This window comes from Rana temporaria, chromosome 10, assembly GCF_905171775.1.
Source record: "Rana temporaria chromosome 10, aRanTem1.1, whole genome shotgun sequence".
NCBI classification, from domain to species: Eukaryota; Metazoa; Chordata; class Amphibia; order Anura; family Ranidae; genus Rana; species Rana temporaria.
This window is the reverse complement of record NC_053498.1, coordinates 1,682,760-1,709,226: the sequence shown is the minus strand read 5'-3', so window position 1 is coordinate 1,709,226 and position 26,467 is coordinate 1,682,760. Positions and strand designations below refer to the sequence as shown.

Below are 26,467 nucleotides of genomic sequence, written 5' to 3'. Positions count from 1 at the left end.
TATTACCCCCACCTAGTCTTGGGTGGAAAGGTTAGAAATATTCCAATGGGGCACCAGATGCGGTGACAAGAGTTTTTCTCTGTTTCTATAGAACAGGAAGTGAAGGGAAATCTTCCCAAAGAAAGGGGGCGCTACCACTGCACCCATCGCCCCAACAAAAGAGCCCCGCCACTGCACCCAGCGCCCCAACAAAGAGCCCCGCCACCCCAACAGAGCCCCGCCACTGCACCCACCGCCCCAACAAAGGGCCCCGCCACTTCACCCACCGCCCCAACCCAAAGAGCCCCGCCACTGCACCCACCGCCCCAACAAAGAGCCCCGCCACTGCACCCACCGCCCCAACAAAGAGCCCCGCCACTGCACCCACCGCCCCAACAAAGAGCCCCGCCACTGCACCCACCGCCCCAACAAAGAGCCCCGCCACTGCACCCACCGCCCCAACAAAGAGCCCCGCCACTGCACCCACCGCCCCAACAAAGAGCCCCGCCACTGCACCCACCGCCCCAACAAAGGGCCCCGCCACTTCACCCACCGCCCCAACCCAAATAGCCCCGCCACTGCACCCACAGCCCCAACAAAGAGTCCCGCCACTGCACCCACCGCCCCAACAAAGAGCCCCGCCACTGCACCCACCTCCCCAACAAAGAGCCCTTTACTGCAACCATCTCCTCAACAAAGATCTCCACTGCGCCCACCTCCCCAACAGAAATTGTCACTGCACCCACCTCCCCTCCAACATGCCAGCTACTGCTTCCACTTCCTCAACAACCCCCACCCCAGCTACCACTTCTACCTCCTCTATCAAAAACCCCAGTTGTTGCTTCCACCTCCCATCTGACAATTGTATCATTGCACCAGCCTCCCCAAAAGGAACCTCCACTTACCCCCAGAACAAAATACGGTAAATAAAAATAAACTGTGGATGAATTATTTTCAGGGTATGAATGGCATCTCATCCCGACCTCAAATCAGAATTCATCCTTCTAAGCCATAGGGCAGGTGGTAACTGGAGACCTGTAAGTGACCCTGTCACCCAACAAAAGATGCATGTGAAGGGTTAATGTAAGCAGAGAGGATTATGTGGCTGCTTTACCTGTACGTTGCCGGGTGAGCCGGCTCCGGTTACCCATGATATGGTGAGTGACATTTCTGGAATGGAAACAATTCCCCGCACACTCGTCATAGTCTGCAATGTGCGTTTGAGGATAACACCCCCCACCCAATCTGTGTCTGAGCCTGCCCCCCCCCCCCCACCAATGTGTGTCTGAGGCTGCCCCCCACCAATGTGTGTGAGGCTACCACCCCCCCTCCAATGTGTGTCTGAGGCTACCACCCCCCTCCCCCCACCCAATGTGTCTGAGGCTGCCCCCCACCAATGTGTGTGAGGCTACCACCCCCCCTCCAATGTGTGTCTGAGGCTACCACCCCCCTCCCCCCACCCAATGTGTCTGAGCCTGCCCGCCCCCCCCCCCCAATCTGTGTCTGGGCCTGCCCCCCCCCCCCCACCAATGTGTGTCTGAGGCTACCCGCCACCAATGTGTGTCTGGGCCTGCCCCCCCCCCCACCAATGTGTGTCTGAGGATAACACCCCCACCCAATCTGTGTCTGGGCCTGCCCCCCCCCCCCACCAATGTGTGTGAGGCTACCACCCCCCCCTCCAATGTGTGTCTGAGGCTCCCACCCAATGTGTCTGAGCCTGCCCCCCCCCCCCACCAATGTGTGTCTGAGGCTACCCCCCACCAATGTGTGTGAGGCTACCACCCCCCACCAATGTGTGTCTGAGGCTGCCCCCCACCAATGTGTGTCTGAGGCTACCACCCCCCTCCCCCCACCCAATGTGTCTGAGCCTGCCCGCCCCCACACCCAATGTGTGTCTGAGGCTGCCCGCCCCCACACCCAATGTCTGTCCGAGACTGCCACTGTCAACCTCCCCACCACCAATGTGTGTCTGAGGCCACCGCCAACCCCCCCAACACCAATGTGTGTCTGAGGCCACCGCCAACCTTTCCACCACCAATGTGTGTCTGAGGCCACCGCCAACCTTTCCACCACCAATGTGTGTCTGAGGCCACCGCCAACCCCCCCCCCACCACCAATGTGTGTCTGAGGCCACCGCCAACCTTTCCACCACCAATGTGTGTCTGAGGCCACCGCCAACCTTTCCACCACCAATGTGTGTCTGAGGCCACCGCCAACCCCCCCCCCCACCACCAATGTGTGTCTGAGAACCACCGCCAAAACCAATGTGTGTCTAAGGCCACCGCCATCCTTTCCACCACCAATGTGTGTCTGAGGCCACCGCCATCCCCCCCACCACCAATGTGTGTCTGAGGCCACCGCCATCCCCCCCACCACCAATGTGTGTCTGAGGCCACCGCCAACCCCCCCACCACCAATGTGTGTCTGAGGCCACCGCCAACCCCCCCACCACCAATGTGTGTCTGAGAACCACCGCCAAAACCAATGTGTGTCTGAGGCCACCGCCAACCTTTCCACCACCAATGTGTGTCTGAGGCTGCCCCCTCACCAATGTGTGTCTGAGAACCACCGCCAAAACAAATGTGTGTCTGAGGCCACCGCCAACCTTTCCACCACCAATGTGTGTCTGAGGCTGCCCCCTCACCAATGTGTGTCTGAGAACCACCGCCAAAACCAATGTGTGTCTGAGGCCACCGCCAACCCCCCCCCCCCCCACCAATGTGTGTCTGAGGCCACCGCCAACCCCCCCCCCCCACCAATGTGTGTCTGAGGCCACCGCCAACCCCCCCACCACCAATGTGTGTCTGAGGCCACCGCCAACCTTTCCACCACCAATGTGTGTCTGAGGCCACCGCCAACCCCCCCCCCACCACCAATGTGTGTCTGAGGCTGTCACCCTCCAACCATTGTGTGTGTGTCTGATGCTGCCGCAGCCAACCGCCCCTCTACCACCAATTGGTGTCTGAGGTTGGGCCACCCCCAATATATCTATGTTGTATGTCCCAAGAGCTGACAATCAGGGCAGCACTTCAGCTTTACTCTCATGAGCAGCTGGATGTGACTCACTGAGCAAGACGAAGGCGCCACTCCCCATCACGTAAATAGGATTTGGAAGAGATCAAATGTGTTTAGAGATTGTATAACATGCCGAGTGATGGGGGGGCTGGACTGCACCGTTCCCACACCACCCAGAAAAACACGGAGTATTAGTTACTGTGCAACACCCCCAAGACTACCTCATACTCCTTCCCCACCCCCCACCTTTCCCCAACAATCCCAAGACTACCTCATACTCCTTCCCCACCCCCCACCTTTCCCCAACAATCCCAAGACTACCTCATACTCCTTCCCCACCTTTCCCCAACAATCCCAAGACTACCTCATACTCCTTCCCCACCCCCCACCTTTCCCCAACAATCCCAAGACTACCTCAAACTCCTTCCCCACCCCCCCACCTTTCCACAACACCCCCAAGACTACCTCATACTCCTTCCCCACCCCCACCTTCCCCCAACAATCCCAAGACCACCTCACACTCCTTCCCCCAACAATCCCAAGACCACCTCACACTCCTTCCCCCGACAATCCCAAGACCACCTCACACTCCTTCCCCACCCCCCACCTTTCCCCAACAATCCCAAGACTATCTCATACTCCTTCCCCACCCCCCACCTTTCCCCAACAATCCCAAGACTACCTCATACTCCTTCCCCACCCCCCACCTTTCCCCAACAATCCCAAGACTATCTCATACTCCTTCCCCACCCCCCACCTTTCCCCAACAATCCCAAGACTACCTCATACTCCTTCCCTACCCCCCACCTTTCCCCAACAATCCCAAGACTACCTCATACTCCTTCCCCTCCCCCCACCTTTCCCCAACAATCCCAAGACTACCTCATACTCCTTCCCCACCCCCCACCTTTCCCCAACAATCCCAAGGACTACCTCATACTCCTTCCCCACCCCCCACCTTTCCCCAACAATCCCAAGACCACCTCATACTCCTTCCCCACCCCCCACCTTTCCCCAACAACCCCAAGACCACCTCACACTCCTTCCCCCAACAATCCCAAGACCACCTCACACTCCTTCCCCCAACAATCCCAAGACCACCTCACACTCCTTCCCCCAACAATCCCAAGACCACCTCACACTCCTTCCCCCAACAATCCCAAGATCACCTCACACTCCTTCCCCCAACAATCCCAAGATCACCTCACACTCCTTCCCCCAACAATCCCAAGACCACCTCACACTCCTTCCCCCAACAATCCCAAGACCACCTCACACTCCTTCCCCCAACAATCCCAAGACCACCTCACACTCCTTCCCCCAACAATCCCAAGACCACCTCACACGCCTTCCCCCAACAATCCCAAGACCACCTCACACTCCTTCCAACAATCCCAAGACCACCTCACACTCCTTCCCCCAACAATCCCAAGACCACCTCACACTCCTTCCCCCAACAATCCCAAGACCACCTCACATGCCTTCCCCCAACAATCCCAAGACCACCTCACACTCCTTCCCCCAACAATCCCAAGACCACCTCACACTCCTTCCCCCAACAATCCCAAGACCACCTCACACTCCTTCCCCCAACAATCCCAAGACTACCTCACACGCCTCCTCCCAAAAATCACCCTCCCAGCATACTCCTTCCCCCAACACCCCCAACAACCCCCCATACTCGTTCTCCCTACATGCAAGACTACCTCATACTCCTTCCTCCAACATCCACCCAAAGCTACCATGTACGCCTTCCCCAAACATCCCCAAGTCTACCACATCCTTCTAGACTACCACATAGGTCTACCCCTAACACCCTAAACCTGACTAACAGCAACAAAACATGGAACATGTCATATCTGGACCTTGGATGTGTGTCACAAGCCTGCCCTAACCACCCCCGGGCCCCCACATACAGGTTTGTGTTCCTGGACAGAAGGGGCCCCACATACAGGTTTGTGTTCCTGGACAGAAGGGGCCCCACATACAGGTTTGTGTTCCTGGACAGAAGGGCCCCACATACAGGTCGGTGTTCCTGGACAGAAGGGGCACCACATACAGGTCGGTGTTCCTGGACAGAAGGGGCCCCACATACAGGTTTGTGTTCCTGGACAGAAGGGCCCACACATACAGGTTTGTGTTCCTGGACAGAAGGGGCCCCACATACAGGTTTGTGTTCCTGGACAGAAGGGGCCCCACATACAGGTTTGTGTTCCTGGACAGAAGGGGCCCCACATACAGGTTTGTGTTCCTGGACAGAAGGGGCCCCACATACAGGTTTGTGTTCCTGGACAGAAGGGGCCCCACATACAGGTCGGTGTTCCTGGACAGAAGGGGCCCCACATACAGGTCGGTGTTCCTGGACAGAAGGGGCCCCACATACAGGTCGGTGTTCCTGGACAGAAGGGGCCCCACATACAGGTTTGTGTTCCTGGACAGAAGGGCCCCCACATACAGGTTTGTGTTCCTGGACAGAAGGGGCCCCACATACAGGTTTGTGTTCCTGGACAGAAGGGGCCCCACATACAGGTTTGTGTTCCTGGACAGAAGGGGCCCCCACATACAGGTTTGTGTTCCTGGACAGAAGGGGCCCCACATACAGGTTTGTGTTCCTGGACAGACGGGGCGCCACATACAGGTTTGTGTTCCTGGACAGAAGGGGCCCCACTTCCAATGATCTGGATGAGGGCCACCATAGAGCTGCAACACAGAACTCCATCACCAGGGCAGCCTCCATCCGCGGCCGTCTGTCCTGCCAGGCGTGTTGCTGCGTCTTCTGTGACTTGGCAGACTAGGGCAGAGCACCCATCAAAGATCTTCCAACATGCTGGAAAGTAAAAATGAGCGCCTCCAATAGGCCAACTGCACCTCCCGTCCCTGGAATCCCCAACAGCAGGAAGGACAGACATTACATCACACCGCTGGAAGAACAGAGCCCGGGGCTGAAAACAATTATCTATAAATGGGCAACACTCAGCGCAAAATAAATCCCGAGACACATGGTGGAAACATGGGACCCGCGTGTCTGAGCAACCACCGAGAGGACATGTGTCAGTGTGAGCGTGGAGGAAACAATGTAACAGAACACAGATCAGATCATGTAGGAGGGTCGGGGGACACAGACTAGTGCTGGGGGGGGGGGGGGGTCAGGACACCCCAATCCGGGGTCACATACACAAGTAGACCTACAGGGATGGGAAACCAAACCATCTGGGGTCAGGGGACACAAACACAGGTAGATCCACACATTGGGGGGGTGGTGTTTAGAACACTGAAGGGGGGAACACACAGACACCATCTGGGGTCACATACACAGGAATTGGGGGTGGTCAGGACACAGAGGCACCATCTGGGGTCACATACACAGGAATTGGGGGTGGTCAGGACACAAAGGCACCATCTGGGGTCACATACACAGGAATTGGGGGTGGTCAGGACACAGAGGCACCATCTGGGGTCACATACACAGGAATTGGGGGTGGTCAGGACACAGAGGCACCATCTGGGGTCACATACACAGGAATTGGGGGTGGTCAGGACACAGAGGCACCATCTGGGGTCACATACACAGGAATTGGGGGTGGTCAGGACACAAAGGCACCATCTGGGGTCACATACACAGGAATTGGGGGTGGTCAGGACACAGAGGCACCATCTGGGGTCACATACACAGGAATTGGGGGTGGTCAGGACACAGAGGCACCATCTGGGGTCACATACACAGGAATTGGGGGTGGTCAGGACACAGAGGCACCATCTGGGGGTCACAAACACAGGAATTGGGGGTGGTCAGGACACAGAGGCACCATCTGGGGGTCACATACACAGGAATTGGGGGTGGTCAGGACACAGAGGCACCATCTGGGGTCACATACACAGGAATTGGGGGTGGTCAGGACACAGAGGCACCATCTGGGGGTCACATACACAGGAATTGGGGGTGGTCAGGACACAGAGGCACCATCTGGGGTCACATACACAGGAATTGGGGGTGGTCAGGACACAGAGGCACCATCTGGGGGTCACATACACAGGAATTGGGGGTGGTCAGGACACAGAGGCACCATCTGGGGGTCACATACACAGGAATTGGGGGTGGTCAGGACACAGAGGCACCATCTGGGGGTCACATACACAGGAATTGGGGGTGGTCAGGACACAGAGGCACCATCTGGGGGTCACATACACAGGAATTGGGGGTGGTCAGGACACAGAGGCACCATCTGGGGTCACATACACAGGAATTGGGGGTGGTCAGGACACAGAGGCACCATCTGGGGTCACATACACAGGAATTGGGGGTGGTCAGGACACAGAGGCACCATCTGGGGGTCACATACACAGGAATTGGGGGTGGTCAGGACACAGAGGCACCATCTGGGGTCACATACACAGGAATTGGGGGTGGTCAGGACACAGAGGCACCATCTGGGGTCACATACACAGGAATTGGGGGTGGTCAGGACACAGAGGCACCATCTGGGGTCAGGACACTTTCATGGGTCACATACACAGGTAGATCCAGACATTCAGAGGTTCAGGATACCTGCAGGGATTTTGGGGGGGGGGGCTGGTCAGGGGAGACAGACACCACCCGGGGGTCGGGACACTCAGGGGTCACATGCAAAGGTAGACCCACACATTGGGGGTAGGGGGGGGTTCAGGAAAGCTTTCAGGTTTGGGGACAACACAGACCATCTGGGGTCACACACAAGAGACCTGCATTAAAAGGCGGTGGGTTGGTCAGGAAACAGAAGAACCATCAAAGGTTGGGGGACACAGACACCACCCGGACGTCGGGACACTAAGGGGTCATATGCACAGGTAGACTCACACATGGTGGGGGTTCAGGACACCTTTCAGGTTTGGGGGGGGGGGGGGGGAGGGGAGGACAGACTATCTTGGGTCACACACGGAGACCTGTAGGAATGGGGAAGGGTTGGTCAGGAGACAGAAGAACCATCCAGGGTTGGAGGACACAGATACCACCTGGGGGTCGGGACACGAAGGGGTCATATGCACAGGTAGACTCACACATAGTGGGGGTTCAGGACACCTTTCAGGTTTGGGGGGGGGAAGGGGAGGACAGAGCATCTTGGATCACACACAGAGACCTGCAGGAAATGCGGTGGGTTGGTCAGGAGACATTAGAACCATCTAGGGTTGGGGGACACAGACACCACCCGGACGTCGGGACACTAAGGGGTCATATGCACAGGTAGACCCACACATGGTGGGGGTTCAGGACACCTTTCAGGTTTGGGGGGGGGGGAGGGGAGGACAGATCATCTTGGGTCACACACAGAGACCTGCAGGAATGGGGAAGGGTTGGTCAGGAGACAGAAGAACCATCCAGGGTTGGGGGACACAGACACCACCCGGGGTCGGGACACTCTGGGGTCACAGACAGGTAAGACCCACACATTGGGGTTCAGGACACGTACATGGGGGGGTTGTTCAGGACAGACACGGGGGGGTCCTCACCTGCACTCCATTGGGGTAGACCTCGCCCTCACCGATGGAGTCCACCAGCTCCTCCTCGTCCAGCGTCGCCCTCTTGTACGAAGACATCTGAAAAGTAAAATGTACAACAGAGTCTCTTAGAAGTTCCATTGACAGACATCCACACCGTCTCCAGCTGTCAGTCCGGGGGAAGGGGGGGTCTCCCAGCCTCCCTTATAAGAGGCCTCCCCTACCAGCCATGTCCTCTTACACAAGGGGGCCCGGGGGGCCACAGATCCCAATCACAGCGGAGCACAGGGGGCCGGGCCAGGGGTCATTGCATGTTATTGGGGGGGGGTGCAAAGTCCTGAGCCGGCCTCCCCAGACCCTCACCGTCCCCCGGAGCTCCCCAGCCTCATGTCTGCCACTGTTTTGTAGTTTTATCTCGGCACCTCCTCCCTTCCTCCCATTCTTCAAAGGGGGGAGGGGCCCCCAGATTAACCCCGCGTGTTCCGGGTGGGGGAAGAGAGTGAGGACCGCTCCGCCCCCCCCTCTGGGCCTGGGAAGAGAGGAAGAATAATATTTACAAACTTTCTTTTCCTCTGCAGAAGAGATACAAAAACTTTACTGAGACGTTTATCTAAGGCAGAGGGGCCTTCCCGACTCCCCGATTGGACGACACCGACCCCCACACACCCCAATCTCATCCAATACAAAACTTTATATAAACAGAGGGGCCTTCCCGACTCCCCGATTGGACGACACCGACCCCCACACACCCCAATCTCATCCAATACAAAACTTTATATAAACAGAGGGGCCTTCCCGACTCCCCGATTGGACGACACCGACCCCCACACACCCCAATCTCATCCAATACAAAACTTTACTGAGACGTTTATATAAACAGAGGGGCCTTCCCGACTCCCCGATTGGGGGGTGTGTGGTTGGTGTCGTCCAATCAGGGAGTCGGGAATGGCCCCCCCGTGTTTATATGAATGTCTCTACGGCCACACGAGCAGAGCCCACTCTACGGGCCTCACGAGCCGAGCCCACTCTACGGGCCTCACGAGCCGAGCCCACTCTACGGGCCTCACGAGCAGAGCCAACTCTACGGGCCTCACGAGCAGAGCCAACTCTACGGGCCTCACGAGCAGAGCCCACTCTACGGGCCTCACGAGCAGAGCCCACTCTACGGCCTCACGGGCAGAGCCCACTCTACGGGCCTCACGAGCAGAGCCCACTCTACGGCCTCACGAGCTGAGCCCACTCTACGGCCTCACGAGCAGAGCCCACTCTACGGCCTCACGAGCAGAGCCCACTCTACGGCCTCACGAGCAGAGCCCACTCTACGGGCCTCACGAGCAGAGCCCACTCTACGGGCCTCACGAGCAGAGCCCACTCTACGGGCCTCACGAGCAGAGCCAACTCTACGGGCCTCACGAGCAGAGCCAACTCTACGGGCCTCACGAGCAGAGCCCACTCTACGGGCCTCACGAGCAGAGCCCACTCTACGGCCTCACGGGCAGAGCCCACTCTACGGGCCTCACGAGCAGAACCCACTCTACGGCCTCACGAGCAGAGCCCACTCTACGGCCTCACGAGCTGAGCCCACTCTACGGCCTCACGAGCTGAGCCGCACGGCGGTCTCTTCGCCAGCTCCGGCCCAGCAGGTGGTCGGGGATCAGGCCCGTCTAGAGGTGGATTAGAAGTGAAGCAATTAGCACGGCTCTCCGCCGCCTCTAATCCATCCAATATGAATGAACTGTCGATAGTTGGCTTTCCAACCACCCAGAATTCCCACAACTGCCGGGGGTTCCCCACAATATCGGGGGGGTGCTGCACGCCGCTGGGTGCGCTGGTCTCACCACGCCCGGACCAGGGCTAGGGAGTCCAACTGACCTCCGCACCAATCCACCTTATGCCACAGCGACTTATGGGTGGAGGTGGGCGCAGGGGGGGTTCTGCAGACTCCAGCTGGTCCTTACATCTCCCCCCCCTTCAGATTAAACTGCCCCCCCCCCCAAATAAAAATTATCTCCAAAAACCTGGTTTTCTATGGAAGGGGGGGGGGGTTAGATCCTCTGGGTTGGTTTTGCCCTCATGTGGACATTTCACCTCCTGTCCTTGGTGTCACAGAAGGGAGAGAGATCGGGAAAGGTTGGAGGAGTTCTAGTGGGGGGGGGGGGGTTGGGTCCTCTGCCAGGTTTTTGTTCCTTCCGGTGTTCCCATCGAATATTTTATTACCTGAGAATTTCCCGATACAGAAGATCACATTGTGTATTGTCTATAGAAGCTGGAACATTTCCCATAATCCCTCACTTCCCACGGCACTGACGCAGATGGACCATTCCGTCCTCCGGAGTTCCGCCACAACGCCGGCTAATCCAATGATGGAATTTACTACTTCTGGTAATTATAGATCCGGAGTCAATTAGGTTAATGGAAGTCTATGCGTCATAGACCGAGGAGGGGAGGGGGTCGGGGTTACATGTGAACACCAGGCAGAGGATAGAATGAGAAGACAGGTCAGGGGCCCAAGAGAAGACCACCTGTGGCCCCTACAGATACGATAGATCAGGGAGTCAATGAAATTGTTACAGAGCTCACAGTCTGCCATAGAACGGATTTAGATCTATTCTGGGGTCCCCTAGGCACCCCCGCCTCTGGAACATAGGCACACAAGGAGCCAAGGCTTAGGGGTCTCAAAAAGAGACATGGACCACAGACAAGGCGGGTGTATACAGTCCAGGGAGCGCCCCACCCCCACAACCTCAACACCACCACAGCCGAGCACAGCCCTACAGGTGGTCACCAGAGTCACCCCAGAGATCCTACAGAGTCCAGATACTTCTTCCTGGAAAGACACGCCTTCTCGTCCCATTCATCACCGCTCTACCGCCTTCCAACCGCCATTTCTTGTCATGTGTCCCATTCATCACCGCTCTACCGCCTTCCAACCGCCATTTCTTGTCATGTGTCCCATTCATCACCGCTCTACCGCCTTCCAACCGCCATTTCTTGTCATGTGTCCCATTCATCACCGCTCTACCGCCTTCCAACAGCCATTTCTTGTCATGGGTCCCATTCATCACCGCTCTACCGCCTTCCAACTGCCATTTCTTGTCATGTGTCCCATTCATCACCGCTCTACCGCCTTCCATTTCCTGTATAGAGCCGTCCAACCGCCATTTCTTGTCATGTGTCCCATTCATCACCGCTCTACCGCCTTCCAACCGCCATTTCTTGTCATGTGTACCATTCATCACCGCTCTACCGCCCTCCATTTCCTGTATAGAGCCGTCCAACCGCCATTTCTTGTCATGTGTCCCATTCATCACCGCTCTACCGCCTTCCAACCGCCATTTCTTGTCATGTGTACCATTCATCACCGCTCTACCGCCTTCCAACCGCCATTTCTTGTCATGTGTACCATTCATCACCGCTCTACCGCCCTCCATTTCCTGTATAGAGCCGTCCAACCGCCTTTTCTTGTCATGTGTCCCATTCATCACCGTTCTACCGCCTTCCAACCGCCATTTCTTGTCATACGTCTATATTATACTTCTCACCGCCATTAAACATCGTTCTACCGCCCACCATATCTGTAGAGAGTGGTATTCCAACCGCCATTTCTTGTTACGTGTCCCATTCTGATATCTCCTCCTCCTCCCCCCCTCCAATATACTTCTCCTCCCCGCCATCACCTCTTCTCCTCCTCTTCCCCGCCCTCACCTCTACTCCTCCAATATACTTCTCCTCTCCACCATTACCTCTACATTATACCACTCCTCCCCACCATCACCTCTACTCTTCTATATTCTACTTCTCCTCCCCGCCATCACCTCTACTCCTCTATATTCTACTTCTCCTCCCCGCCATCACCTCTACTCCTCTATATTCTACTTCTCCTCCCCGCCATCACCTCTACTCCTCTATATTCTACTTCTCCTCCCCGCCATCACCTCTACTCCTCTATATTCTACTTCTCCTCCCCGCCATCACCTCTACTCCTCTATATTCGACTTCTCCACCCCACCATCACCTTTACTCCTCTATATTCTACTTCTAATCCCCAACATCACCTCTACTTCTCTGTATTCTACTTCTCCTCCCCGCCATCACCTCTACTCCTCCTCCCCACCATCACCTCTACTCCTCTATATTCTACTCCTCCTCCCCACCATCACCTCTACTCCTCTATATTCTACTCCTCCTCCCCACCATCACCTCTACTCCTCTATATTCTACTTCTCCTCCCCACCATCACCTCTACTCCTCTATATTCTACTTCTCCTCCCCGCCATCACCTCTACTCCTCTATATTCTACTTCTCTCCACCATCACCTCTACTCCTCTATATTCTACTCCTCCTCCCCGCCATCACCTCTACTCCTCTATATTCTACTTCTCCTCCCCGCCATCACCTCTACTCCTCTATATTCTATTTCTCCTCCCCGCCATCACCTCTACTCCTCTATATTCTACTTCTCCTCCCCGCCATCACCTCTATTCCTCTATATTCTACTTCTCCTCCCCGCCATCACCTCTACATTCTACTTCTCCTCCCCGCCATCACCTCTACTCCTCTATATTCTACTCCTCCTCCCCGCCATCACCTCTACTCCTCTATATTCTACTTCTCCTCCCCACCATCACCTCTACTCCTCTATATTCTACTCCTCCTTCCCACCATCACCTCTACTCCTCTATATTCTACTTCTCCTCCCCGCCATCACCTCTACTCCTCTATATTCTACTCCTCCTCCCCACCATCACCTCTACTCCTCTATATTCTACTTCTCCTCCCCGCCATCACCTCTACTCCTCTATATTCTACTTCTCCTCCCCGCCATCACCTCTACTCCTCTATATTCTACTTCTCCTCCCCACCATCACCTCTACTCCTCCTCCCCACCATCACCTCTACTCCTCTATATTCTACTTCTCCTCCCCACCATCACCTCTACTCCTCTATATTCTACTCCTCCTCCCCACCATCACCTCTACTCCTCTATATTCTACTTCTCCTCCCCGCCATCACCTCTACTCCTCTATATTCTACTTCTCCTCCCCGCCATCACCTCTACTCCTCTATATTCTACTTCTCCTCCCCGCCATCACCTCTACTCCTCTATATTCTTCTCCTCCCCACCATCACCTCTACTCCTCTATTTTCTACTTCTCCTCTCCGCCATCACCTCTACATTCTACTTCTCCTCCCCGCCATCACCTCTACTCCTCTATATTCTACTTCTCCTCCCCGCCATCACCTCTACTCCTCTATATTCTACTTCTCCTCCCCACCATCACCTCTACTCCTCCTCCCCACCATCACCTCTACTCCTCTATATTCTACTTCTCCTCCCCACCATCACCTCTACTCCTCTATATTCTACTTCTCCTCCCCACCATCACCTCTACTCCTCTATATTCTACTTGTATATAGTCCGATCTCCCCGGCCTCAGTCCTTGTATATAGTCTGATCTCTCCGGCCTCAGTCCTTGTATATAGTCTGATCTCCCCAGTCCTTGTATATAGTCTGATCTCCCCGGCCTCAGCTCTCATGTAGTTATATATCAGTTGTCACTTTCATGGCCAATATATATTTTACACACACATTCTCAGATCTCACAGAAGATATCCGACATACATACTGTTTGTTATGGATCTGGCCAGGCGCGGTTCCCCCCCCCCCACCCCCATCTGATATCTGGCACTGTGTACACAGACCTGGGGCCATAACAGGACGTGGGTGTACAGAGAACATTAACCCTCCGCTGACCACCCATCCCGCTACACGGCAACTTACTAAAGACTTGGCACACGCCCGCCTCCCCCCTCCCCCACTGTGCCATCCGCTGCGCCTGGCTGACTAATTAGTGCCGGGGGTGACAGGGGACTGGCAGCGAGAGAGAGCGCGCGTTCCCAGCAAACATCAACCGTGACGTCGCTCTCCCATCATCGCAGACTAGAGGGACTACAACCCCCAGCACGTTCCCCAGGAAGGTTCTGTACTGCCCCCCCCCCCCAGCACGTTCCCCGGGAAGTTTCCCTACTGCCCCCGGCACGTTCCCAGGGAAGGTTCCCTACTGCCCCCCGGCACGTTCCCATGCAAGGTTCCCTACTGCCCCCCGGCACGTTCCCAGGCAAGGTTCCCTACTGCCCCCCGGCACGTTCCCAGGCAAGGTTCCCTACTGCCCCCCGGCACGTTCCCAGGCAAGGTTCCCTACTGCCCCCCGGCACGTTCCCAGGGAAGGTTCCCTACTGCCCCCCGGCACGTTCCCAGGGAAGGTTCCCTACTGCCCCCCCGGCACGTTCCCAGGGAAGGTTCCCTACTGCCCCCCGGCACGTTCCCAGGGAAGGTTCCCTACTGCCCCCCGGCACGTTCCCAGGGAAGGTTCCCTACTGCCCCCCGGCATGTTCCCAGGGAAGGTTCCCTACTGCCCCCCAAAACGTTCCCAGGGAAGGTTCCCTACTGCCCCCCAAAACGTTCCCAGGGAAGGTTCCCTACTGCCCCCCAAAACGTTCCCAGGGAAGGTTTCCTACTGCCCCCCGACACGTTCCCAGGGAAGGTTTCCTACTGCCCCCCGACACGTTCCCAGGGAAGGTTTCCTACTGCCCCCCGACACGTTCCCAGGGAAGGTTTACTACTGCCCCCCGACACGTTCCCAGGGAAGGTTCCCTACTGCCCCCCGGCACGTTCCCAGGGAAGGTTCCCAGGGAAGGTTCCCTACTGCCCCCCGGCACGTTCCCAGGGAAGGTTCCCTACTGCCCCCCGGCACGTTTCCAGGGAAGGTTCCCTACTGCCCCCCCGACACGTTCCCAGGGAAGGTTCCCTACTGCCCCCGGAACGTTCCCAGGCAAGGTTCCCTACTGCCCCCCAAAACGTTCCCAGGCAAGGTTCCCTACTGCCCCCCCGACACGTTCCCAGGCAAGGTTCCCTACTGCCCCCCGACACGTTCCCAGGGAAGGTTCCCTACTGCCCCCCGACACGTTCCCAGGGAAGGTTCCCTACTGCCCCCCGACACGTTCCCAGGGAAGGTTCCTTACTGCCCCCTGACACGTTCCCAGGGAAGGTTCCCTACTGCCCCCCGACACGGTCCCAGGGAAGGTTCCCTACTGCCCCCCGACACGTTCCCAGGGAAGGTTCCCTACTGCCCCCCGGCACGTTCCCAGGGAAGGTTCCCTACTGCCCCCCCGGCACGTTCCCAGGGAAGGTTCCCTACTGCCCCCCGGCACGTTCCCAGGGAAGGTTCCCTACTGCCCCCCGACACGTTCCCAGGGAAGGTTCCCTACTGCCCCCCGGAACGTTCCCAGGGAAGGTTCCCTACTGCCCCCCGGAACGTTCCCAGGGAAGGTTCCCTACTGCCCCCCGACACGTTCCCAGGGAAGGTTCCCTACTGCCCCCCGACACGTTCCCAGGGAAGGTTCCCTACTGCCCCCCGGAACGTTCCCAGGGAAGGTTCCCTACTGCCCCCCGGAACGTTCCCAGGGAAGGTTCCCTACTTCCCCCCCGGAACGTTCCCAGGGAAGGTTCCCTACTTCCCCCCCGGAACGTTCCCAGGGAAGGTTCCCTACTTCCCCCCCGGAACGTTCCCAGGGAAGGTTCCCTACTTCCCCCCCGGAATGTTCCCAGGGAAGGTTACCTACTGCCCCCAGCATGTACCCAGGGAAGGTTCCCTACTGCCCCCAGCATGTACCCAGGGAAGGTTCCCTACTGCCCCCAGCATGTACCCAGGGAAGGGTCCCTACTGCCCCCAGCATGTACCCAGGGAAGGTTTCCTACTGCCCCCAGCATGTACCCAGGGAAGGTTCCCTACTGCCCCCAGCATGTACCCAGGGAGGGTTCCCTACTGCCCCCAGCATGTATCCAGGGAAGGTTCCCTACTGCCCCCAGCATGTATCCAGGGAGGGTTCCCTACTGCCCCCAGCATGTACCCAGGGAAGGTTCCCTACTGCCCCCCGGAACGTACCCAGGGAAGGTTCCCTACTGCCCCCAGCATGTACCCAGGGAGGGTTCCCTACTGCCCCCAGCATGTACCCAGGGAAAAGTGAAGTGACAGGTGGTGGGGGGTGGGCAGGAAATTACCTTCCGATCAGCAGCGCCCCCAGGGCACACAGGAAGAAAACAAGCGACTGAAGAAGAGACCGTCAGCTCCAAAGCCCAGCCCCAGTGTACAACACTACAGCCTAGGGCAGTGCTATAGAGGGAGAGCCCTTACCTTGTGTCAGCGCAGGGTGGAGCACACAGTGCTGGTCAGTGCTGGAGAGCAGACTGGAAGCAGGGGGGAGGGGAGGGGGGGGGCGCTCAGGACAGAGCAAGCAGGTACAAGCCCCTCCCCCACACCCACCCATTCCTTGGGACTGAGCAACACCCCACCCAATCAGCAGAGGCTGGAGGATTTAACCCTTCCCTCCCCAGCAGAGGAGCGAGTCCTCCCAGTACAGGGGGGGGCACATTCAGAAAACATGGACTACGAAGGGTTAATAAATCAGTTTCCGGGGGAAGCTCGGCGACCACATGATCCAATGGCAACAATGTAACGTCATTTCCTGCCAATCGGATCAATCGCCTCACCATACACCTTCCAATCCGATTGTACAATCGCCTCACCATACACCTTCCAATCTCATTGTACAATCGCCTCACCATACACCTTCCAATCTGATTGTACAATCGCCTCACCATACACCTTCCAATCTCATTGTACAATCGCCTCACCATACACCTTCCAATCCGATTGTACAATCGCCTCACCATACACCTTCCAATCTCATTGTACAATCGCCTCACCATACACCTTCCAATCTGATTGTACAATCGCCTCACCATACACCTTCCAATCTGATTGTACAATCGCCTCACCATACACCTTCCAATCCGATTGTACAATCGCCTCACCATACACCTTCCAATCGGATTGTACAATCGCCTCACCATACACCTTCCAATCGGATTGTACAATCGCCTCACCATACACCTTCCAATCGGATTGTACAATCGCCTCACCATACACCTTCCAATCTGATTGTACAATCGCCTCACCATACACCTTCCAATCCGATTGTACAATCGCCTCACCATACACCTTCCAATCTGATTGTACAATCGCCTCACCATACACCTTCCAATCTGATTGTACAATCGCCTCACCATACACCTTCCAATCTGATTGTACAATCGTCTTTATAAAGTAACAAATTCTGCTATTGGGACGGATTTTTCGCACATTACAACTCCAATCCCTTGCGTGATAAATGGACAAAACATTAATAGTACTTAATTTATTGTTTATCTTCTAAAAATTACTTGATATTGGTAAATAATAGAATAAATATAAAATAAATAGAATATAGAATATAAAATAAATAGAATATAAAATAAATAGAATATAAAATAATATAGAAATATAAAATAATATAGAAATATAAAATAATATAGAAATATAAAATAATATAGAAATATAAAATAATATAGAAATATAAAATAATATAGAAATATAAAATAATATAGAAATATAAAATAATACAGAATATAAAATAATACAGAAATATAAAATAATATAGAATATAAAATAATATAGAATATAAAATATAGAATATAAAATAATATAGAATATAAAATATAAAATAATATAAAATATAGAATATAAAATAATATAGAAATATAAAATATAGAATATAAAATAATACAGAAATATAAAATAATATAGAAATATAAAATAATATAGAAATATAAAATAATATAGAATATAAAATAATATAGAATATAAAATATAGAATATAAAATATAAAATAATATAAAATATTATAAAATATAGAATATAAAATAAAATAGAATATAAAATAAAATAGAATATAAAATAGAATATAAAATAAAATAGAATATAAAATAATATAAAATATAAAATAATATAGAATATAAAATAAATAGAATATAAAATAGAATAGAATATAAAATAGAATAGAATAGAATATAGAATATAGAATAGAAAATAATATAGAATAGAAAATAATAAAGAATAGAAAATAATATAGAATAGAAAATAATATAGAATAGAAAATAATATAGAATAGAAAATACAATATAAAATAGAAAATAAATAGAAAATACAATATAAACAAAAATAATATAGAATATTAAATAAATAGAAAATACAAAATAAACAAAAATAATATAGAATAGAAAATAAATAGAAAATACAATATAAACAAAAATAATATAGAATAGAAAATAAAATAAATAGAAAATAAAATAAATAGAAAATAATATCAAATATAATATAAAATAAAATATAATATAATATAACATATAATAAATATAATATAAAAAAAATTATTATAAAATATAATATAATATATAAAAATAAATAAAAATCTAAAATAAATTATATTATATATATATTTTATTTTATTATATTTACTCTTGGAAATCATTTTTTTTTAACTGCATGTATTGTTATTCCTATATCATCACCTTATGTAACTTAAATTATAATTGTACAATAAAAAGTTTGTAAACAAAAATAAAAACGTAACTAAAATGGCAAAAAAAAAAAAAAACACAGGAGGGGAGTGAGTACCCCTGCTGTTTTTTTTTTTGCTGTCTGCCCCCCCCCCCCACCCCCATTATGGAGATCAACCCCCTATGTGTTTCCCCAAATTGTGTGTTGTCACCGAAACAGGAATAGAGGGGAACTCCTCCAATGGAGACACAACCAGGGACTACCCCCCCCCCACTTCCTGTTGTGGATACAGGGCAGGAAGTGAAGGGACATCTCCTTAGTGGGACACCTGGCAGGGATTCTAACCCCCACCCCCCTCTCTTATTCCATCCAAGATTAAATGAAAAAAAAAGAAAGAAAGGAAAAATAAATAAAAAAAAGGCCTTTAGTTCTGTTTTAATACTTTTTTTATTTCAGATTTTTATTATTTTGGCGATTTGTTTTTCTTTATATTCCTTGTGGGAATGGGTGAGGGGCCGCCCTTGTACTTATCGCCCTGGGGGGGGGGGGGCGCAAGTATATGGGGGAGGGGAGGGACTTATCTCTCAGTATTTATAAAAGGGCCGTCTGCATGGGGAAGTGGGGGGCTTTTCCAACATTGCACCTCCCCCGCCCGTTTTTTTTTTTTTTTAAAGGAAATGTGAACTGTTACTTTCATCTTGAATCTGCTCTGACTCTGGGGATTGGAGGGGATCCCCGAATTTCATCTTGAATCTGCTCTGACTCTGGGGATTGGAGGGGATCCCCGACTTTCATCTTGAATCTGCTCTGACTCTGGGGATTGGAGGGGATCCCCGACTTTCATCTTTAATCTGCTCTGACTCTGGGGATTGGAGGGGATCCCCGACTTTCATCTTGAATCTGCTCTGACTCTGGGGATTGGAGGGGATCCCCGACTTTCATCTTTAATCTGCTCTGACTCTGGGGATTGGAGGGGATCCCCGGGTGACATCATCATCCCGATCATTTATGATCACTGAGGTCACCTCCAATCCCCGGAGTCGGAGCAAATCAACAATGAAAGTAACAAAAACAATTATAAGGAGGGGGGGGGGGCGTTTATGACTTCGGAGTACTGTGGCTTGGGACCTCATATATATTTGGGGTGCGTGGGGGGGGGGGGGGGGGGAGGGCATGTCATCATGACTGACCCCAATGGGGAGGTCACTTGGCCACTCTGTATGAAGGTCTGGTTGGACGATAAAGGAGAACCCTGCACACTTTATTACTTACACCCCATCCCGAGAGGTGCGCCAAGACAGGAAACGAGGGCGACGGAGAGGGGCGCCAAGACAGGAAACGAGGGCGACAGAGGGGCGCCAAGACAGGAAACGAGGGCGACGGAGAGGGGCGCCAAGACAGGAAACAAGGGTGACAGAGGGGCGCCAAGACAGGAAACGAGGGCGACGGAGAGGGGCGCCAAGACAGGAAACGAGGGCGACTGAGAGGGGCGCCAAGACAGGAAACGAGGGCGACTGAGAGGGGCGCCAAGACAGGAAACGAGGGCGACAGAGAGGGGCACCAAGACAGGAAATGAGGGCGACAGAGAGGGGCACCAAGACAGGAAACGAGGGCGACGGAGAGGGGCGCCAAGACAGGAAACAAGGGCGACTGAGGGGCGCCAAGACAGGAAACGAGGGCGACAGAGAGGGGCGCCAAGACAGGAAACGAGGGCGACAGAGAGGGGCGCCAAGACAGGAAACAAGGGCGACGGAGAGGGGCGCCAAGACAGGAAACGAGGGCGACGGAGAGGGGCACCAAGACAGGAAACAAGAGCGACGGAGAGGGGCGCCAAGACAGGAAACAAGAGCGACGGAGAGGGGCACCAAGACAGGAAACAAGAGCGACGGAGAGGGGCGCCAAGACAGGAAACGAGGGTGACAGAGAGGGGCGCCAAGACAGGAAACGAGGGCGACGGAGAGGGGCGCCAAGACAGGAAACGAGGGCGACTGAGAGGGGCGCCGAGACAGGAAACGAGGGCGACGGAGAGGGGTGCCAAGACAGGAAACGAGGGCGACAGAGGGGGGCGCCAAGACAGGAAACAAGGGCGACGGAGAGGGGCGCCAAGACAGGAAACGAGGGTGACAGAGAGGGGCGCCAAGACAGGAAACGAGGGTGACAGAGAGGGGCGCCAAGACAGGAAACGAGGGTGACAGAGAGGGGCGCCAAGACAGGAAACAAGGGCGACGGAGAGGGGCGCCAAGACAGGAAACAAGGGCGACGGAGGGGCGCCAAGACAGGAAACGAGGGCGACAGAGAGGGGCACCAAGACAGGAAACAAGAGCGACGGAGAGGGGCGCCAAGACAGGAAACGAGGGTGACAGAGAGGGGCGCCAAGACAGGAAACGAGGGTGACAGAGAGGGGCGCCAAGACAGGAAACAAGGGCGACGGAGAGGGGCGCCAAGACAGGAAACAAGGGCGACGGAGAGGGGCGCCAAGACAGGAAACGAGGGTGACAGAGAGGGGCGCCAAGACAGGAAACGAGGGTGACAGAGGGGCGCCAAGACAGGAAACGAGGGTGACAGAGAGGGGCGCCAAGACAGGAAACGAGGGCGACGGAGAGGGGCGCCAAGACAGGAAACGAGGGCGACGGAGAGGGGCGCCAAGACAGGAAACGAGGGCGACAGAGAGGGGCGCCGAGACAGGAAACGAGGGCGACGGAGAGGGGTGCCAAGACAGGAAACGAGGGTGACAGAGAGGGGCGCCAAGACAGGAAACAAGGGCGACGGAGAGGGGCGCCAAGACAGGAAACAAGGGCGACAGAGAGGGGCGCCAAGACAGGAAACGAGGGCGACAGAGGGGCGCCAAGACAGGAAACGAGGGTGACAGAGAGGGGCGCCAAGACAGGAAACGAGGGCGACGGAGAGGGGCGCCAAGACAGGAAACGAGGGCGACGGAGAGGGGCGCCAAGACAGGAAACGAGGGCGACGGAGAGGGGCGCCAAGACAGGAAACGAGGGCGACGGAGAGGGGCGCCAAGACAGGAAACGAGGGCGACAGAGAGGGGCGCCGAGACAGGAAACGAGGGCGACGGAGAGGGGCGCCAAGACAGGAAACGAGGGTGACAGAGAGGGGCGCCAAGACAGGAAACGAGGGTGACAGAGAGGGGCGCCAAGACAGGAAACAAGGGCGACGGAGAGGGGCGCCAAGACAGGAAACGAGGGAGACGGAGAGGGGCGCCAAGACAGGAAACGAGGGCGACGGAGAGGGGCGCCAAGACAGGAAACGAGGGCGACAGAGAGGGGCGCCAAGACAGGAAACAAGGGCGACGGAGAGGGGCGCCAAGACAGGAAACAAGGGCGACAGAGAGGGGCGCCAAGACAGGAAACGAGGGCGACAGAGGGGCGCCAAGACAGGAAACGAGGGCGACGGAGAGGGGCGCCAAGACAGGAAACGAGGGCGACGGAGAGGGGCGCCAAGACAGGAAACGAGGGCGACAGAGAGGGGCGCCGAGACAGGAAACGAGGGCGACGGAGAGGGGTGCCAAGACAGGAAATGAGGGCGACAGAGGGGGGCGCCAAGACAGGAAACAAGGGCGAAAGAGGGGCGCCAAGACAGGAAACAAGGGCGACGGAGAGGGGCACCAAGACAGGAAATGAGGGCGAAAGAGGGGCGCCAAGACAGGAAACAAGGGTGACAGAGAGGGGCGCCAAGACAGGAAATGAGGGCGAAAGAGAGGGGCGCCAAGACAGGAAACGAGGGAGACGGAGAGGGGCGCGCCAAGACAGGAAACGAGGGCGACGGAGAGGGGCGCCAAGACAGGAAACGAGGGTGACAGAGAGGGGCGCCAAGACAGGAAACGAGGGTGACAGAGAGGGGCGCCAAGACAGGAAACAAGGGCGACGGAGAGGGGCGCAAGACAGGAAACGAGGGAGACGGAGAGGGGCGCCAAGACAGGAAACGAGGGCGACGGAGAGGGGCGCCAAGACAGGAAACGAGGGCGACAGAGAGGGGCGCCAAGACAGGAAACAAGGGCGACGGATGAAGAGGGGGGGTCTCAAAGACAGGAAAAGAGGGCGACGGAGAGGGGCGCCAAGACAGGAAACGAGGGTGACAGAGAGGGGCGCCAAGACAGGAAACGAGGGCGACGGAGAGGGGCGCCAAGACAGGAAACGAGGGCGACGGAGAGGGGCGCCAAGACAGGAAACGAGGGCGACAGAGAGGGGCGCCGAGACAGGAAACGAGGGCGACGGAGAGGGGTGCCAAGACAGGAAACGAGGGCGACAGAGGGGGGCGCCAAGACAGGAAACAAGGGCGACGGAGAGGGGCGCCAAGACAGGAAACGAGGGTGACAGAGAGGGGCGCCAAGACAGGAAACGAGGGTGACAGAGAGGGGCGCCAAGACAGGAAACGAGGGTGACAGAGAGGGGCGCCAAGACAGGAAACAAGGGCGACGGAGAGGGGCGCCAAGACAGGAAACAAGGGCGACAGAGAGGGGCGCCAAAACAGGAAACGAGGGCGACAGAGGGGCGCCAAGACAGGAAACGAGGGCGACGGAGAGGGGCGCCAAGACAGGAAACGAGGGCGACGGAGAGGGGCGCCAAGACAGGAAACGAGGGCGACGGAGAGGGGCGCCAAGACAGGAAACGAGGGTGACAGAGAGGGGCGCCAAGACAGGAAACGAGGGTGACAGAGAGGGGCGCCAAGACAGGAAACGAGGGTGACAGAGAGGGGCGCCAAGACAGGAAACAAGAGCGACGGAGAGGGGCGCCAAGACAGGAAACGAGGGTGACAGAGAGGGGCGCCAAGACAGGAAACGAGGGTGACAGAGAGGGGCGCCAAGACAGGAAACAAGGGCGACGGAGAGGGGCGCCAAGACAGGAAACAAGGGCGACAGAGAGGGGCGCCAAGACAGGAAACGAGGGCGACAGAGGGGCGCCAAGACAGGAAACGAGGGCGACGGAGAGGGGCGCCAAGACAGGAAACGAGGGCGACGGAGAGGGGCGCCAAGACAGGAAACGAGGGCGACGGAGAGGGGCGCCAAGACAGGAAACGAGGGTGACAGAGAGGGGCGCCGAGACAGGAAACGAGGGCGACGGAGAGGGGCGCCAAGACAGGAAACGAGGGTGACAGAGAGGGGCGCCAAGACAGGAAACGAGGGTGACAGAGAGGGGCGCCAAGACAGGAAACGAGGGCGACGGAGAGGGGCGCCAAGACAGGAAACGAGGGCGACGGAGAGGGGCGCCAAGACAGGAAACGAGGGTGACAGAGAGGGGAGCCAAGACAGGAAACGAGGGCGACGGAGAGGGGCGCCAAGACAGGAAACGAGGGCGACAGAAAGGGGCGCCAAGACAGGAAACGAGGGCGACAGAGAGGAGCGCCAAGACAGGAAACGAGGGCGACAGGGGGGCACCAAGACAGGAAACGAGGGCGACGGAGAGGGGCGCCAAGACAGGAAACGAGGGCGACGGAGAGGGGCGCCAAGACAGGAAACGAGGGCGACGGAGAGGGGCGCCAAGACAGGAAACAAGGGCGATGGAGAGGGGCACCAAGATAGGAAGAGAGGGCAACGGAGAGGGGCGCCAAGACAGGAAACGAGGGCGACGGAGAGGGGCGCCAAGACAGGAAACAAGGGCGAAGGAGAGGGGCGCCAAGACAGGAAACGAGGGCGACGAAGAGGGGCGCCAAGACAGGAAACGAGGGCGACGGAGAGGGGCGCCAAGACAGGAAACGAGGGCGACGGAGAGGGGCGCCAAGACAGGAAACGAGGGCGACGGAGAGGGGCGCCAAGACAGGAAACAAGGGCGAAGGAGAGGGGCGCCAAGACAGGAAACGAGGGCGACGAAGAGGGGCGCCAAGACAGAAAACGAGGGAGACGGAGAGGGGCGCCAAGACAGGAAACGAGGGCGATGGAGAGGGGCGCCGAGACAGGAAACGAGGGCGACGGAGAGGGGAGCCAAGACAGGAAACGAGGGCGACGGAGAGGGGCGCCAAGACAGGAAACGAGGGCGACAGAGAGGGGCGCCAAGACAGGAAACGAGGGCGACAGAGAGGAGCGCCAAGACAGGAAACGAGGGCGACGGAGAGGGGCGCCAAGACAGGAAACGAGGGCGACAGGGGGGCACCAAGACAGGAAACGAGGGCGATGGAGAGGGGCGCCAAGACAGGAAACGAGGGCGACAGAGAGGAGCGCCAAGACAGGAAACGAGGGCGACAGGGGGGCACCAAGACAGGAAACAAGGGCGATGGAGAGGGGCGCCAAGACAGGAAACGAGGGCGACGGAGAGGGGCGCCAAGACAGGAAACGAGGGCGACGGAGAGGGGCGCCAAGACAGGAAACAAGGGCGAAAGAGGGGCGCCAAGACAGGAAACGAGGGCGACAGAGAGGAGCGCCAAGACAGGAAACGAGGGCGACGGAGAGGGGCGCCAAGACAGGAAACGAGGGCGACAGGGGGGCACCAAGACAGGAAACGAGGGCGATGGAGAGGGGCGCCAAGACAGGAAACGAGGGCGACAGAGAGGAGCGCCAAGACAGGAAACGAGGGCGACAGGGGGGCACCAAGACAGGAAACAAGGGCGATGGAGAGGGGCGCCAAGACAGGAAACGAGGGCGACGGAGAGGGGCGCCAAGACAGGAAACGAGGGCGACGGAGAGGGGCGCCAAGACAGGAAACAAGGGCGAAAGAGGGGCGCCAAGACAGGAAACGAGGGCGACAGAGAGGGGCGCCAAGACAGGAAACGAGGGCGACGGAGAGGGGCGCCAAGACAGGAAACAAGGGCGACGGAGAGGGGCGCCAAGACAGGAAACGAGGGTGACAGAGAGGGGCGCCGAGACAGGAAACATGGGCGACGGAGAGGGGCGCCAAGACAGGAAACGAGGGCGACGGAGAGGGGCGCCAAGACAGGAAACGAGGGCGACGGATGAAGAGGGGGGGGTCTCAAAGACAGGAAAAGAGGGCGACGGAGGGGTCCCCAGGACAAGACATAGGGGGGGGGGGGGGTTCCCAGGACAAGACAGAAAAAGTATTTTTTTTTCCATCAGAGAAATCCCATCACTTCCTGTTCTCTGTAACACTTGTCACCTGGACAGGAAGCCAGGAGGAATCTACCCAGCGGGGACAAGGACCGCAATAAATACCTGGCAGAAGAATTAACGGTCTCCCTTCCCCCCGTGATCAGACTGTACATTGTAACTTTGTAGAAGGAGGAGTCATTTCCTCAGTCTTTATATGGATTTGCTGAACAGCTGGAAACCCTCAGCCCCCCCTCTGTTGTTCCAGGGGGGGGTTATGCCCCCCCCCCCCCCCCAGACAGCAGCTGCACCCCCTGACTCCAGTTCTTTCCAGTGACGCAGCGCGGGCTCCGGAAGGTTCATGTCCGGCCAATCACAGAACATCTCAGAGGACAGAATCTCATCCAAGAATTCCTATCTGCGCAGGGGAAGGGGGAGGGGCCCCCGGCTGGGAGCGCTGCCTCCTATTGGCTCCCCGGGGCGGCTCTGACCTTTGCCCGGACTTGGCTGGTCAGAATTTTCCACTTCAGTTCCAGAAACTCGTCCAACGTTTACCCAGAAGACACCGGG

At 55.6% G+C, this 26,467-nt stretch overlaps 1 protein-coding gene across 3 annotated transcripts in view; it reads right to left on the bottom strand.

Moving 5' to 3' along the window:
* The window catches only part of ECE1 (endothelin converting enzyme 1), a 42,188-nt gene extending 25,429 nt beyond the window's left edge, over window positions 1–16,759 (bottom strand). The window contains exons 1-2 of one of the 3 annotated variants that reach the window (XM_040326762.1): window positions 16,663–16,759; window positions 8,479–8,565 (exon numbers count right to left, since the gene is read on the bottom strand). In XM_040326762.1, coding sequence (XP_040182696.1) covers window positions 8,479–8,565 — 87 coding nt within the window. In that variant the 5' untranslated portion in view covers window positions 16,663–16,759. Of the gene's footprint in view, window positions 1–8,478; window positions 8,884–16,529; window positions 16,613–16,662 lie in introns of those variants that run through there. The other 2 variants (XM_040326763.1, XM_040326760.1) reach the window with 2 other exon arrangements.
* Between the last annotated feature and the right edge of the window lie 9,708 nt (window positions 16,760–26,467).